Source organism: Rhipicephalus microplus, unplaced genomic scaffold (genome assembly GCF_043290135.1).
Source record: "Rhipicephalus microplus isolate Deutch F79 unplaced genomic scaffold, USDA_Rmic scaffold_15, whole genome shotgun sequence".
NCBI classification, from domain to species: domain Eukaryota; kingdom Metazoa; phylum Arthropoda; class Arachnida; order Ixodida; family Ixodidae; genus Rhipicephalus; species Rhipicephalus microplus.
Window position 1 is genome coordinate 17527550 of NW_027464588.1, and position 15282 is coordinate 17542831.

General features: G+C 49.8%; 1 protein-coding gene across 1 annotated transcript in view; it reads left to right on the plus strand.

Moving 5' to 3' along the window:
* The window catches only part of LOC142784605 (uncharacterized), an 85476-nt gene that overhangs the window by 19575 nt on the left and 50619 nt on the right, over nt 1-15282 (plus strand). Inside the window, exon 6 of the mRNA XM_075883027.1 lies at nt 3276-3461. Coding sequence (XP_075739142.1) covers nt 3276-3461 — 186 coding nt within the window. The remainder of the gene's footprint in view (nt 1-3275; nt 3462-15282) is intronic.

The window sequence follows — 15282 nt, forward strand, 5'->3', positions numbered from 1 at the left end:
AGAACTGCTTCATATTTGCTTCATATGTCCACTGTGTGTACGGAGGGCCAGAAGTTTAGCAGCTAATGGGTGCAATATGAGAATTTTCTTGTAAGCACATTGCCTGTAAGCATCTTGTGGTTTCTGTCAGCTGAGCCTGTTCATGATGGCCATCTGCAGGCCGTGCAGCTGCACTGACAAAAGACCAGTGTCGATCGCCGTTTACACTGGTCCAGCCTAAAAAAATCACCGGCTGCCAGGTTTCACGGTTAGCGCGTCTCGTCAAATCGTCTGTGCGGACAGGTGCCAGCAACGAGTCTGAGCAAGCGCGAGCGCTTCCACAGAGTAAGCAGTTATTGTCGTTGTCCCTAACACGTTGTGGTGGCTTAGTGGTGTAAGCACGACGGTGCCATTTTAACTCTTAAAAGGAACACTTGAATGAAACAGTGAAGTAGTCTGGATTAATAAAATTAGAGGACTCTGTAATGTCACGAGTATTGCGTTCGTAAGTTCATCATTAGGGGAAGAAAGCGAAGTAGAAGTGTCGTATGCAAATTTCTCGCTGAAGCCTCCGCCCGTAACTTCACCAATTTCAAAACGATTAACAGCTATGCAGGACCGAGTGATGGTGTTTGGTGTGGAAATGGCAAGGCGGTTCCTGCACCTTCACTTTCGTTTCATGCTTTTTCTCACTTGCGATGCGTGGCCTCATGATCAAGTGGTGTCTTCAGGAATGTGGAATTGTACTTTACTGATACAGTAAACTCTTTTTAAATGAAACCTGAAGGGACCAGGAAAATGTGTTTCCTTTAAGAGGAGTTTTGTTTATTGAGAGATGAACAAGGTTATAATATTGAAGTACAAAACCAAACATATTACGGGCAGTTGTTTCAATTAAGCAGCAATTTCATTTAAAAGAGTTTCGTGTGAAAAATAGTCTTTCTTTAGTGTCCCTCTAAGCTGGGGTGAAACCTTAAAAATGAGTAAGAAAATTTGGCTGTAATGTAGTAATATAAGCTATGGCTATGAAATTTGCAAGGAATCATAAAGACAGATGCAGCTTGGCACAGAGGCTCAAAATTATTTCATCTGTATTTTTTATTTTTATTTTTTCTACATAGCAAATTTTTAAAAAAATAAGCTATCTGCAGAGCGTTGCAAAGTTGCAACAGTGTAACTTAAACACTGCACAACAAAAGCTTGATTTATGTTTTGCATATCTTATTGCATGAAAACTGCCACTTAGACATGTCATTTTTTTATATACTAAAATTCAAATGCACGTATGCTACAGATTCTAGTTGCATCTATCTAAATGACTCAACACACATTAGAATTTTGTTTGCCTATGCTCTATATAGTTCCTGAAAAAAAGGTACACAAGCCTCTGAAATCTTTTTGAGAGAAATGCAGAGACCACACGAAAATACATGCTCATTTCTCATCAACATTTACAAGCCCAAAACTAAAAGTTATTTTTGAAAAAGTGAGTCCTAAGTGGGATAAATTTTTTGAAAGCTAAAGAAATTTTCCATCAGGTGATGGCAAAGTCAAATTTTTCTACTGAACAAAGTCTCTCTGCACCATCGAGTAGAAGACTGTTTTAGACACAAGTTGCTTTAGTTAGTATGGTATATTTCCGTGAATATGAATTTTCGTGGGCTTATATCGAGCCCAATTGTTATGTATAAGGTGGAACTTCGACTGTATGTCACCCGGTTTGACGACGACCCGCATTTTACATCGAATCTGTTTGGTCCCAGCAAAATTCTCATAGAAGCACTGTAAATAACCCTTGGTTATATAACAGTTTTATGCGGACCCCGCAGTTTTTGATGAATTTCAGATTCCATCCGAAAGAATACTAGAACCAAACGTCGTCCAAACATTCAAGAGTGCAAAACATAAGCTTGTGTTCCCTCTGGCTGGAGTAGTTACCTACAAGCTATAGCCACAAAGAGTAGCTTCAGCTGGCCGAAGAGCTGATATTTTTCTCGTTTTCAATCCGTAGAAACTTGCTTTGCTCGACATACAGCTGATCTCTTTGCTTTGTCGCAGTCACAGGCTCGCGCATGCATAAGGGGGTGACACAGCTGTTTTCACAGTGCAAAATTACTGTCACTTGATGTCCATCTTCGTGATAATAGCAAGAGATCACTAGTTGTATTGTACAAGCCAACAAATTGCAATGCGCACAGCTCAGTCGTGCACGAAGGCATTATACGCGAACTCATGGTCTGTCGCCATTATGTGATAGCGATGACACTGCGACTCTTCTGATGGGAGGCTGTTGACAACACTGTTTCAGTTTCGTTTTCTCGCACTGGCTTATACAAGTTTGATAATACGACGCCTGGATTATACAAGTATTGCATTTTCGCATGGTCCCCCGAAAGTTGTATAATGGTGGTTCCACTGCACCAGACTATTATTTTTAAATGATTCACTAGAATTTCATGGGATCATGTTTTGATAAACTGGCTACTGATAGGTGGTATAGTTTAGCATGTAACGCAAGATCATCTCTTATCTGACAACCACTTGCGATCATGATAGAAACTGATATTGCTAAAAGGGCTAGTATCTTCCAAGTGGTCTCGATCGTCAAAGTGGTCTCTGTGGTTTCTGTTGCTGGTTGTCGAGGTGTATAAATCGGCCAATTCCGCCTAATGCCGAGGCTAAGTTTAAAAAAACATTGCTGAAGAAAAAGGATATGTGCCCAGTCAAAGCACTCGTAACTGTAACACACAGAGTTTACTGCAAATTTTTTGCTGAGTGCATTGCTACAACAAGCTTTATATATCTGACCAAGTTTTTGGAGCAGCTTCGGTCGCCCATCGCTCGGCTACTAATGCCCAAAAATTCACAAGTTGATCATATTCCATGACAAAATTAACAAGTTGAGCAGTAAGGAGGGCGTGCAGCGATTAGAATGGAAAGGTGGGCTAGTTGGTAATTCATAATTGTTCAGCCAACTGGGAGTGTGGGAGGAACACACACACACAAAGCAAAGAGGAGGCACGCAGCATGAACGCTCGTGCTGTGTGCCTCCTCTTTGCTTCGTCTGTGTCTTCCTCCCACGCTCACAGTTCGCTGAACAATTATGAGCAGTGATTAGTTTGAAATTTGCCCTCTTTCAGCTGCGCAAAGTGATGCATTGCCATTGTCAGCTTGAAAAACTCGAACGTGGTAAGGTTCTCACAATGTTCTGGCATCAAGGGTGTAAATTGTAGATATCACACCCTTAGAGTATCCAGATTTATCTGCGATATCTAAACATTCGTCGCTCTCTACAGGTATTCCTGCCAGTCCTTTGTCTTTTTACTGCCGGCAACGAATTACCGACATTCAGGCTAAAGGAATCTCGAGCAAAAAGGGGTCAGAGCTGCCACAGCACATAAAGCCATCTATACCACTGGCAGAGCATAACGACTCAGAGTGGAAGCCAGCACGCCCATTGCCTGTAGATGCACTTCCAACAGGTACGCAGACGTTTTGTTCATGCTTCTTGACATCAATAATGCATGGTAGGTACCCTGTTTATAAGAGACACCTCGTATAAAAGGCGTAAATCGCTGTCTGGAGCATGCCTTATAAAGGTGTTCATCTGTATATTCAAATCATTGCAGCCACATAATGTCTCACTGAAGCACGCCCCACCAGATACGTTTGACAGAAAACAGTTTAAACTTTGTAGTTATACAAAAATAAAAATTAAGTGAAGATGGTATTTCTCACAGCAGCCTGTTTTTGGTCCCCAACTTTCCGGGAGAAAAAATGGTACATACCTGTTCTTTCAATGCAAGACCACTGTTTCTCTGCTGCCGTTACCAAAAAATGCACGGGCCTATTCCTGTGCTTTAAACAATGGTGGGACAAGCAAACCTCTTGGAGCATATGGGGCAGACATGGCACCCCCCCCCTCCTCTGACTCTTTCGTGCGTAGGCGGTTGTACTCTTTCCGAATTTCGTGGTAAAATTTTGTGTTTGTTTTCCTAATGAATATTATTGCATTTGAGTCCCAAGCTCACAGTAAATGATTTAATGATCAAGTACACACATTCTACTTAACCTTGCCCCTTCTGCCCACCATTTCACCAAACACTCAATCCCGCACTCACGTGCTTGGCACTTTTGCAAATGACCGAGAAGACAAACAGGCTGTGCTGTAGGTTTTTTGCCCTTCTTGTCCACAGGCAGTGCTATAAAGTTTCTTATCACTGTCTGCAAACACTTTGAAAGATGATAGTCTTTCTTGGGGACCTTCGACCGAAAAATTTTGGTCTGTCTGTCTGTACATTTGTCTGTTTTGCCCACCTATATTGGTCTGTTTGTCTGTACCTTTGTCTGTTTTGCCCACCAATATTGCTTAAAATTTAGCATTCATAGTTATGCGATTGTCAATTAAAAAGCAATTATTACGCATATCTGAGGCGCCATAACAACACATCGATGTTTTGTATCTGTGCCTTCATACTAGAAGAGGCACACACAAGTAACTATAAGGACTGTAGCGTTTATCGCGCTGCACTGACAGTGCAATGCGATGCTCAAAAAGTTAACTGTTTCCAGCACTTTGCCAAGACCAGGCGGTGGTGGCACCTGCCCGTAACTTTGCGTTCTACACCTTATCACCTCCGAGACCGGCGCGCATTTTTCTCTGCAAGCGCGCACGCCTTCGTTTTCGAAAATAACTGCTAGATGGTGCTCTGGTCTAATATGCCTCTATGCACTCGTTCGCCTCAGCTACACGCTTGAGGCATTCTAACGCAGCGCCTCCAGAATACGATTCACCGATTTTCTTGCGCAGAACATCAAATAAACGTTTTGTTCACTCTCTCCAGACACAAGACTATCGTCTTTCGACGACATTTGCAGTTAACATCCAGATTCGGGACCAATTTTTTTAGTCGTAAGCACCATCTTTGACATTTGACAGGGAAGTAGGTTCTCTCTACACTGCTCGCTCCCCTTCAGTAGAAAAGGTGAGATACCGCAGACGTCTCTGCTCCTCGTGGTTATGAATGTCTGCTCAGTTCAGAATAGGAGTAGCCTTTGCCACGGCAAGACGCACGCTTGTGATTCACACACACGAAACTACTGTGAATCCTCCTCGATGGTGGCTTCCTCCGCGTTGTTCTTGTGCTCTCTTATGACCCATTGCTTCTTGTTAGTGTTGCATATTTAGTTGCCTCATTCGTGTCTCGGACTCCCTGGCGCTTCTCTCGCACCCCTTGTCTTCGACAACCAGCCCGGGCACCTTCGGACGCTGCCCCGTCGCAGTTGTCTTGTGGATGAGGTTTTCGGCTGCTGACCCGCAGGTCACGGGATCGAATCCTGGCTGCGGGAGCTGCATTTTCGAAAATGCTGTATGCCCGTGTGCTGATTTGGGTGCACGTTAAAGAACCCCAGGTGGTTGAAATTTTTAGTCCTCCACTGCTGCCGCTCTCAAAATCATTTGGTCGTTTTTGGACATTAATCCCCACATATGAACAAAATCAACCTTCGGAAGATGCCAGATGTGACACCTAGCTGAAGGCATGTGTCGCGTCTGCCACCTTCCAGATAAGTCACCCTGGCTTGCCCTAGGTAAGTCGCCCTGGCTTGCTTTTTTTCAATTCCACCACTTTGTTTTTCTTCCTCCTGTGCTCTCTCACAAAGGTGCTGTGTTCATTTTGTTTTTCGGCCGGGCCACTTTGGTTGACGCTGCGAGCCTCTTTCTCACTGCTCGTTCCATTCTCTTCCTTCTCCTCCTCTTTCTTACCTCTATCCTTCCCGTTGTCTTCCTTCAAATACGGATCCAAATGTGCAGCTTTCTAGCCGCTGATGTCTGCATTCTGCGTGGTCTCACTTTACTTTTGCCCGACGTTGTTGTCGGCTGTACCTTCCCAGTTTTAAGTGCTGCTGTCGCCTCGTGTATTCTCATCTCCATTCTCTTCAACAACCACCTCTTCACCATCCAGGGACATTACAACCTCATCACCGTGCTGAGACTACTTGACCCAATTTTAGTAGTACTGAAACAACTCGAGCTCTTCACCTACTTGAAGTCATCCCCTTCACTCATTTCCATGCATTTCAGGCCACTCATGTTCGCTACACTCCCATCATCCCCTGACCCTGCCTCATAGCTGATATTCTTCATGTCAGTGGCGTCATGCAGGTTCGAAAACCAAGTTTTGGTAGGCATGGAATCCCTCTTGGCAGTGCTGCTGTATGTAACGTCATCTGACGATGCCTCATCGATTGTGGCCCGCTAGTTAAGACCCCTCTAGCCTCGAGCGATGTGTTGGTCCCTGTGTTGAGCCGTGAATGCCTCTAGCAGTCGTGCACACTCGAGATGTGTCTGTCACAAAAAGATCGCGCTGTGCGCCGGTGTGGGAGCTCCAAGCTCTGCCTGCCCACTGTTTCACAGGCTTTGAGTTCCATTGCGCCTCTCCCACAGGGACGCAACTTTACCATGCCGTCTGCGGTTAGAAGTAGCTTTCACGAAAGCGTACTCTTTTAGGGGCGAAGCTTCTCAAGGCGTGGGTCTGTCCATTCCTTATATGTGTGTATGTATTAGTAAGTAGCCACCGATGGCACATACCCACTCTAGAGCGGGTATGTGCCACAGGGGATGCAAGATGGGAGATGGCGGTACTTAAAGTGTTCACTAAATGGACAGACAGACAAACAGACTAGCAGACGGACGTGCCGACAGGTGGACCCATGAACAGACACAGATGGATGGACGGACTCGCAGACGGATGCATGAATGGATGCACGGATAGTCGCACAGACGAATGGAAGCAAGAACTGACAGCCTGAAGCACGGATGGGCAGATGGACGCTTCGCCCCACTCATCATCATTCACTCCGTGGATATGCTGCGATTTTTTTTGCATAGGAATGGCAGATGCGTCCAGGTGTGACTCGTGTGATAGTGATGACTCAACAGAACATCAACTGTGTTCCTGTGATTGTTTTGCGTGTGAACGCAATGTGCTGCATAAAACGCTGAACAACTTGATGATAGACCTTTTTCCAAAGGGCAGATACTCGGATCATAGCTCTACACGTCACAGGCCAGCAAAGCGAAGCGGGCGTTGCTAGGTTTTTTAATGTCAACTGAAGTAAATGAGCGCTTGTGAGCGTGCAATGGACAGGCGCACATGTACTCGCATGGAAAGCATGGTTCAACAACAAAGGCATGGTTCAACAACATGGAAGAGCTCACCAGCTGGGATGTCTGTGAGATGAAGTTGCGCGAGTTATTCGGTCAATCTGTCGGGAGCTAGCAGGCCGCTAAGAAAGAACTTGGTAACTGTGTCCAGACATCCACGGAGTCTTACCTGGCCTATATTCAAGATGTCTTGACCCTCTGCCGTAAGGCTGATACCACCATGACCGAAGCCGGCAAGGTTGCGCACCTACTCAAGGGCATCGCTGATGAGGCCTTTAGCCTCCTTGTATTTAAATTCAAGACGTCATTAAAGAGTGCCGACGCTTTCAAGAGGCTAAAAGCCGTCGCATTGCCCACCACTTCACCCGTCTTCCTAACATCACTGCAACGTCAACTTGTGAGGACCTCAGTTTTGAGACCCAGCCCAATCCACCCTCTGCTGACATTATGGGGGTCGCTCGACGTGAAATCGAAGCGATGTCACCAGCACCCTTGAGGGTCCCGACGCCGAACGATCCTCAGCCCACCATATCCCTCATACAGAGCGTTGTGCGCCAAGAATTTGCAAACACGGGCCTTCAAACGATTTGTTCTGTGCACCGATCTGATGTCTATCCGCCTATCTTGAACACCCGTCAGCACTACCGGCATCCCGCTCCACGTATCCAAGATCCAAACGCATAGAGGACGCCTGACTACAGGCCAATTTGCTTCCGGTGCGACAAGTGGGACACATTTCGCGTCTTTGCCGAAGCACGTGAACCTCGCCCTCGTGCACAAGCCCAAACTTCACGAACTTCGATGCATTAGCCCGCCCTTCTAGCCAAGAACTACCCTGCCGTGATGACTCTGCCCATTACGACATGACCGCCACGACCAATGCCCAATACAGCCGCTTGCCTTCACCGCGATGTAGATTCTCGCGGTCTCCTCCGCTGCCACCCGCTCCCCATCCCCGTCCTTCGCCGGAGGGTTTCCTTCGTAAAACTAACTGGCGCAGCTCCTGGAGGTGACGCTGCTGCTACGATTTGCCAATTTCTCTGTTGACCCTCCCGACCAAACAGAACTTGATTGATGTAAAAGTGGATGGTTTATCTGTTGAAGCTTTAGGCGACACTGGCATCCAAATTTCTCTTATGAGCTCGCACTTTCGTGACCGCTTAAAGAAAGTCTTGACTCCAGCCCCTTCACGCTGTGTTCGTGTTGCTGACGGCAGTGCAGCTGCCGTCGATGGTGTCTGCACAGCACAGGTTACTATAGCCGGCCATCAAACCTCCGTCCTTTTCACTGTTCTCATCAACTGCACCAATGATGTTATCTTTGGTCTACTTTTTGCCCGCCCATGCGGCCTTCATTGACTGTTCAGCTAGCTCGTTGCAACTTGACCTGCCCTGTACGACTGATACGCTCACTCCGCCCCAAATTCGTCTCTGCTCTCCTGAACATGTCCATTTGTCACCGCAAACAGTTACGTGCATTGCTGTAACAGCGACACCACCTGTACCTGATGGAGGCTACGTGCTCACGCCCATTGCATCCGTCCTTCTGATTCACAGTGTTACTTTTTCGCACACTATTATTCCGTTACTGAAAAAGCGTGCTTGCATTCCTTCGCTGAACTTTGCTCTGTGTCCGCAAGTGCTTCCGTGTCTAATAGCTGTCGCCACGCTGACACCCTCTGAGGATTGCACCATCTCAGCTTTGTACCCCAATAATGTGCATCGCCCCAACTGCACGCAAGTCTGTTCTTCGACATACTCCATCTTCTAATGTGGAAAAAATGATCGCGGTGGACCTTTTGCCGCATCAAACTGACGCGCTCCATCACGTCCTGGAATCGTACTTTGATGCATTAGACTTCTGTGACCGTCCGCTAGGTCAAACCAGCGTTGTGAAGCGCCGCATTAACACCGATGAATCTCAGATGCAAGCACCGATGCATCTCCGGTACATCGATGGCCGTACCGCATTTCTCCTGCGGAGCATCAGGTCATTAAAATGGAAGTCGACAAGATGCTCGCCAAAGACACAGTTGAGCCATCTTCGAGTCAACGGGCTTCCCCTGTTGTTCTTGTAAAGAAGGACAACAGTTGGCGATTCTGTGTCGACTACCGACATCTGAACCGGATCACTAAAAAAGATGCTTACCCGCTACCCCGCATTGACGATGCCCTGGATTGCCTTCATGGCGCTAAGCATTTTTTTTTCATCGACCTTCGCTCGGGGTACTGGCAAATTGCTGTCGACCACATGGACCGCGAGAAGACTGCTTTTGTGACCCCGGGTGGTCTTTACCAGTTTAAGGTCATGCTGTTCAGATTATGCAATGCTCCAGCCACCTTCGAACAAATCATGGACACTGAATGATGGAAACAGTGGTCAATTTGCCTATGTTACCTCGACGACATCATTGTATTTTCCCCGACCTTCGAAACACACCTCGACCGCCTTTTGTCCATTCTTTCCGTTTTTCGTAACACAGGACTGCAACTGAACTCATCGTAGTGCCATTTCGGATGCCAGCAAATAACCATCTTGGGCCATCTTGTCGACTCTGGCGTATGCCCTGATCCTGATAAAGTTCGAGCTGTGCAAAACTTCTCCGTCCTAACCAGCACTAAGGAAGTCCGCAGTACAATTTTGCGGACGTGGCAGGACCTCTTACGGACTTGCTGAAAAAAGATGTTTCACTCTCTTGGGGTGCTGCGCAGGCTTCGGCGTTCTCTAATCTCGTCGCGTTGCTCACAACACCACCCATTCCAGCCAATTTTGACATGTCTGCCCCAACTGAAGTCCGCACTGATGCCAGCGGCCACGGAATCGGTGCCGTTTTGGTCAAGCATCGAACGGGCTGCACCAGCGTTATCGCATATACCAGCCGTCTGCTCTCTGCGGCCGAGCGGAACTACTTGATTACTGAAAGGGAATGCCTTTCCCTAGTTTGGGTGGTTGGCAATATTCGGCCCTACTTACATAGTCGCCGTTTCACCGTCACAACTGATCATTACGGTCTCTGCTGGCTCTCGTCATTAAAGGATCCCACAGGGAGTCTTAGTTGCTGGGCACTACTGCTCCAAAAATACGACTACTCAGTGTCTTACAAATCTGGTCGTTTACACCATGACGCTGACTGCTTGTCCCGTCATTCAGTGGACCCCCCTGAGACTTTAGATGATAGATGAAGGGCCGCCGTGTGTGCTCTCTCTCTCTCTACTTTCAAGAACATGCGTGATGAACAGCGCCGAGATACCATCTTGCGTGACATTATTGAGAAGCGCAACTCTCCGACGCCCCATCAGTTTACTGGACTGTTTGTGCTTAAAGGCACCTTGTACAGCTACAATGTCAACACAAATGAGTGCGAACTGCTCCTCGTGGTGCCTTCCCACCTACGTTCGAGTGTTATTGCCCAGCCCCATGACACCTCCTCTGCCGGTCACCTTGGTCTGTCTGAGACTTACGACCACGTTCATTGCCGATTTTACTAGCCGAGGCTTTATCGCTCTGTCCGCCGCTATTTTGTCGCATGCGACCAGTGCCAACGTCGAAAAAAAATCCCTTACGAGTCCTGCCGGACTCCTCTAGTCTCTTGATCTTCCTATTGACCCCTTCTTTCCTGTTGATATTGACCTTGTGGAGATCTGAGGCACGCCCGCGACCATTTCGCGGGCATTCCGCCGCATGGCCACACCCTCTTCCTCTGGTAACGGCGCGTGGCGATAGATGGCACTACGCGCGGGCGCGGCACGTGGTGCACGCTGAGGGAGCTCTCTCTCTCTCTCCTCCGTGGTCGGCTTTGGGTAAGCACGCATTTCCTTCGTCCGCGTCCCCTTTGGGAATCACCGGACTATAGCCTGCCAGGGGTGGCCTTTGGCACCTCGGCAGGTGAGTTTACTTGAGTGCTAGCTTCAGTACCGTATGCTAAGCCCACAGCAGTGCCTAGTGCTTGAAGTGGTCGTACCACACCGAGCCCCACTTGCCGTAGGCCTACGCGTACGAGGTTTGCCCTAATACTCGCGACCATTGTGAGTGCGCAGCATAGCCGCAAGGGACCTTTTCCCGACCGGCGTGTCAAAGATCGCCATTGCCAGCTGCGACGTGCTCGGGGTTTCCTCTTTTTGTGAACGTCCGCGTGTGGGTGCCTTTGCTCCCCGCGTCCTGGGAGCGGACGTTGTACTCTTGTTCGGGATGCCGCCAAGGGCAATGAAGTATTGTGTATTTATGTATTGGAACATTGTCTGTTTTGCTGCGCCGCGCTAAATGCCTTATTAGTTGAGCGTTAATAAGGCGCTAATAAGGCGTAGTGCAGCTGGGACGCGTCGTCCCAGCTGCACTGACTGACATGGCGGCCAGGTGGCATTGGCTTTCAGGCCACCGAGCAGCAACCCTCGATGAGTTCCGCACGGCCTTCCTGCGCGAATTCTTACCCGCTGACTACGAGAGTAGGATGCGGCGCGAGCTCGAGCTCTGCACACAAGGGCCTAATGAGTCGCTTCAGTAGTACGTACGCGCGATGGAAGACCTTTTTTTTCTATCGCTGAGCCCAGAGCCTCGAACGAGGAGCCCGTCGAACAAGTGATCAGGCAGGCACACCCGACTTTTTTGGCATACCTGCGCAGCAGTCGCTTCCGTGATTTGGAGGAATTTGCCGTCGTGGCAAAGCGCATTCAAGGCGACGTTCTCGCCGCACATGCCTATCGCCCCCAGCCAGCGAGGCCATTGAACCGCGCTGCGCGTGGGGAGGGGCCATGACCCTTCCTCAGAGGCAACAGCCCGCCGGAGCTGCCTTTGCGGCTACCGCTACAGGTGGGCGCACGTGGGAAACAAGCGATCTGGCTTTAGATTCCTACACGTACGAGAGGCGTGCAGCCGGTGCTGCATCGCAACTCGACGCGCGCGAGCAGGGACGAAATTCGACCCAGCGCGTCACCGGTGGTGACGGTCGTCAGAGCGGTTCCTTTGATCACGCGGCGAACCGACCCCTGCAGCTCGAAGCTGCTCCGTCTCGGGAAAGGGACCGCGATGGAGTGCGCTGGTTCTGCTGCCGTCAACGAGGGCACATAGTGAGGGAGTGCTCCGTGTTTGTGCCTCCTGTGAGGCAGGGAAACGTGAGCGTGGGCCGTTCGTGAAGGGACGGGCGGCCGAACTCTCGCTTCTCCCCTCTGCGCACCTGGCAAGCAGTCTTGCTGGAGTGCACGCGCCGTTTATTTCGGTCACCATTGTCGGTCGCAAATTCTCGGCAATGCTGGACACGGGTGCAAGCGCTTCGTTGTTTGGCGCACAGGTGTTGTCCCACTTGCAGAAGCACTCGGTGCGCTTGCGGGAGAGCCGAACGACATTCACCCTCGCGAGAGGCGTGGCCCAGTCGGCGGGCGCCGTGAGGTTGACTGTCAGATGGGGAGGCCGAATGAGACCCAGGCATTTCGTTCATCTTCCAGGGCTCAGTGTTCCTGTAATTCTCGGTCGGGACTTTTCCTAAAAACCGGTATCGTAGTGGACATTGCGAATGGAGGCTATCGCGACGTACCTTTTTCTGAGCTAAAGCGGTTCATCAGCCCACCGGCGCTTTCTGTTGCCTGTGCAGTTAAGCGTCGAAACCGTGTCACGTGCAAACTTCGGGGGCAGGCCCCTGCGCCATGCACTCGTCGGCTCAAAATCTTCATCGGGATCTAGCAGTGTACACAAAGAGGCTCCGCATCCTTTGATCGCCGGTGCGACTCAATTGCATGATACTCAGAAGGCTCGTCTTGCGGCAATGTTATGCGAATACGATGAGCTCTTCACCGATCAACCAGGCTGTACCGATTTGGTGAGCCATTCGATCGAAACTGGCGATGCGCTTCGTTTGAAGTGTAACCCCAGGCCCGTCAGCCAGGCCAAGAGGCAGGTAATTGATGGCTTACTGGACGAGATGCTCTCAGCTGGCATTGTTCGCCGTTCGTCCAGCGCCTGGGCGTCTCCAATTGTGTTGGGGCCTAAGAAAGATCGCAGTCATCGCCTGTGTGTAGACTACCGCCGTCTGAACGGAGTGACTCGTAAGGATGCCTATCCGCTCCCCACGATTAGCTCCATCGTAGGAAACCTCACCACTGCGCGGTATTTTACATTACATGCCTCCAAAGGTTACCTACGGGTTCGGATGGATGAGTGTCACTGGTGCAAGACTGCGTTCACGTCCCACAGAGGGTTATTTGAGTTCACTCGTATGCTCTTTGGTCTTTGAAATGCTCCTGTGACTTTTCAGAGACTCATGGACCACGTCCTCGGGGAAGCAAAGTGGTCTTACTGCATGTGCTATCTCGACGACATCGTGATTTAATCACGAACATTCGAAGAGCACTTTGCCCACATTGCCGATGTGCCCGAAAGGGTGAGAGCTGCCGGGATGACGTTAAATCCCGCAAAGGCCCAGCTAGCGCAAACACGAGTTCAGTTACTTGGCTTCACGCTGAGCGAAGGTTCCATTGAGCCAGGTCGGGAGAAACTTCGAGCAATCCTCGATTTCCTTGCGCCCAAGGACGTACGCGGCCTGCGCCACTTTCTCGAAATGGCCAATTTTTACCAGTCGTTCATTTCGTCCTGTGCCCGAGTGCAGGCGCTTTTGACCAAGCTCTTGGGTAAGTCAGCTGAGTGGCGATGGGGACCTGAGCAACAAGAGGCGTTTTGCCGTCTGTCTAGCGCCATTGCAGAGACGGCGCAGCTCAAGCTTCCCGACCTGACCAGACCATTTGTTCTCCAGACTGACGCAAGCGATCTGGGATTAGGAGCAGTTCTCCTACAGGAATATGATGGTGTGTTGCAGCCGTTGGCCTCTGCCAGCCACTCGTTGATACCCGCGGAAAGTAATTATTCCCTGACCGAGAGGGAGTGTCTCGCCATCGTACTTGCACTGCGGAAGTTTGATGTCTACCTTGATGGGACAAAATTTGTGGTGTAAACAGATCACAGCGCGCTTAGCTGGCTGATGTGGCTCCGTGAGCCTGCAGGCAGGCTAGCGCGCTGGGCTCTCCTAATACAGCATTATGACTTTTCAGTGCAGTATCAGTAGGAAAGCAGTAACGTGGTAGCTGACGCGCTATCTCGTGCCCCAAGGTCCACCAGGAGGCGGGATCCCGGTGCGACAACCGCTAGCGGTGCCCTTGCGCAAGCGAGTGGCGCGGGCAAAACTGCAGCGGAGCCATTGAGTGGAGAAAAGGGTGAGTGAGCCGACGAGCAAACCCTTTCAACGGGTCAGGCAAGCAGCGCGCTGCGAAACGGGCGAGAGGAGGAGCGAAAGGGAAGCGAACCCATGACGGCAATGCGAGCAAAGGCGATGGCTGAAGTCCTTAGTGGGAACGATACCAGGCTTTCCTTTGGGAGAATGGAAATCGCTTTCAGCAGACGAGAGCTACTGAAGGCCCAGCAAGATGATCCGTTTTGTCGCGAGCTGAGCAACGGTCTCGAGGAGACTGAGCGCCGAGACGCTGCTGGTAGTGCGGTGGGCGCAGGGGGACGGGAACCGACGTGTGTCGCTGGGTCCCCCGCGGATACATACTTGCTGAACCATGATGGACTCCTGCTGAAATACATAGCCACCGATGAGGAGTCAGTGGACCCGTTTAAGGTGGTTGTGCCCAAAAGTCGGAGAGGTGCACTGTTGCGAGCCTCTCACGATGAGCCCACGGCCGGTCACCTCAGTGGCTGTAAAGTTCTTGCGAAACTGAGCAAGGTTGTGACTTGGCTTGGCATGAAGCGTGACATTTTTCGCTATTGCCGTTCCTGCCACGTCTGTCAAGCGGTGAAATCAAGGGTTGGCAAGCCGCCCGGCTTAATAAAACAGATTGTCAGTGAGCGTCCGTGGCAAGTAGCCACCTGCGATCTAATGGGGCCGTTCCCCAGGAGTAAGCAGGGGTTCATACATCTGATGGTAGTCGTTGATCATTTTTCCAAATGGGTGGAGTTATTTCCGCTGCGGAAAGTGACAGCGCGAGCGGTGCTAGAGAGGCTACAGGAAGTGTTTTGTAGGTTCGGCTTTCCGAAAAGATTGATCACGGACAACGCGTCGTATTTCATCGCTCGGGTGTTTGGTGATACGTGCCGTTCCCTAGGAATAGATCACTGCACCACTTCGCCCTACCATCCCCAGTCCAATTTGACGG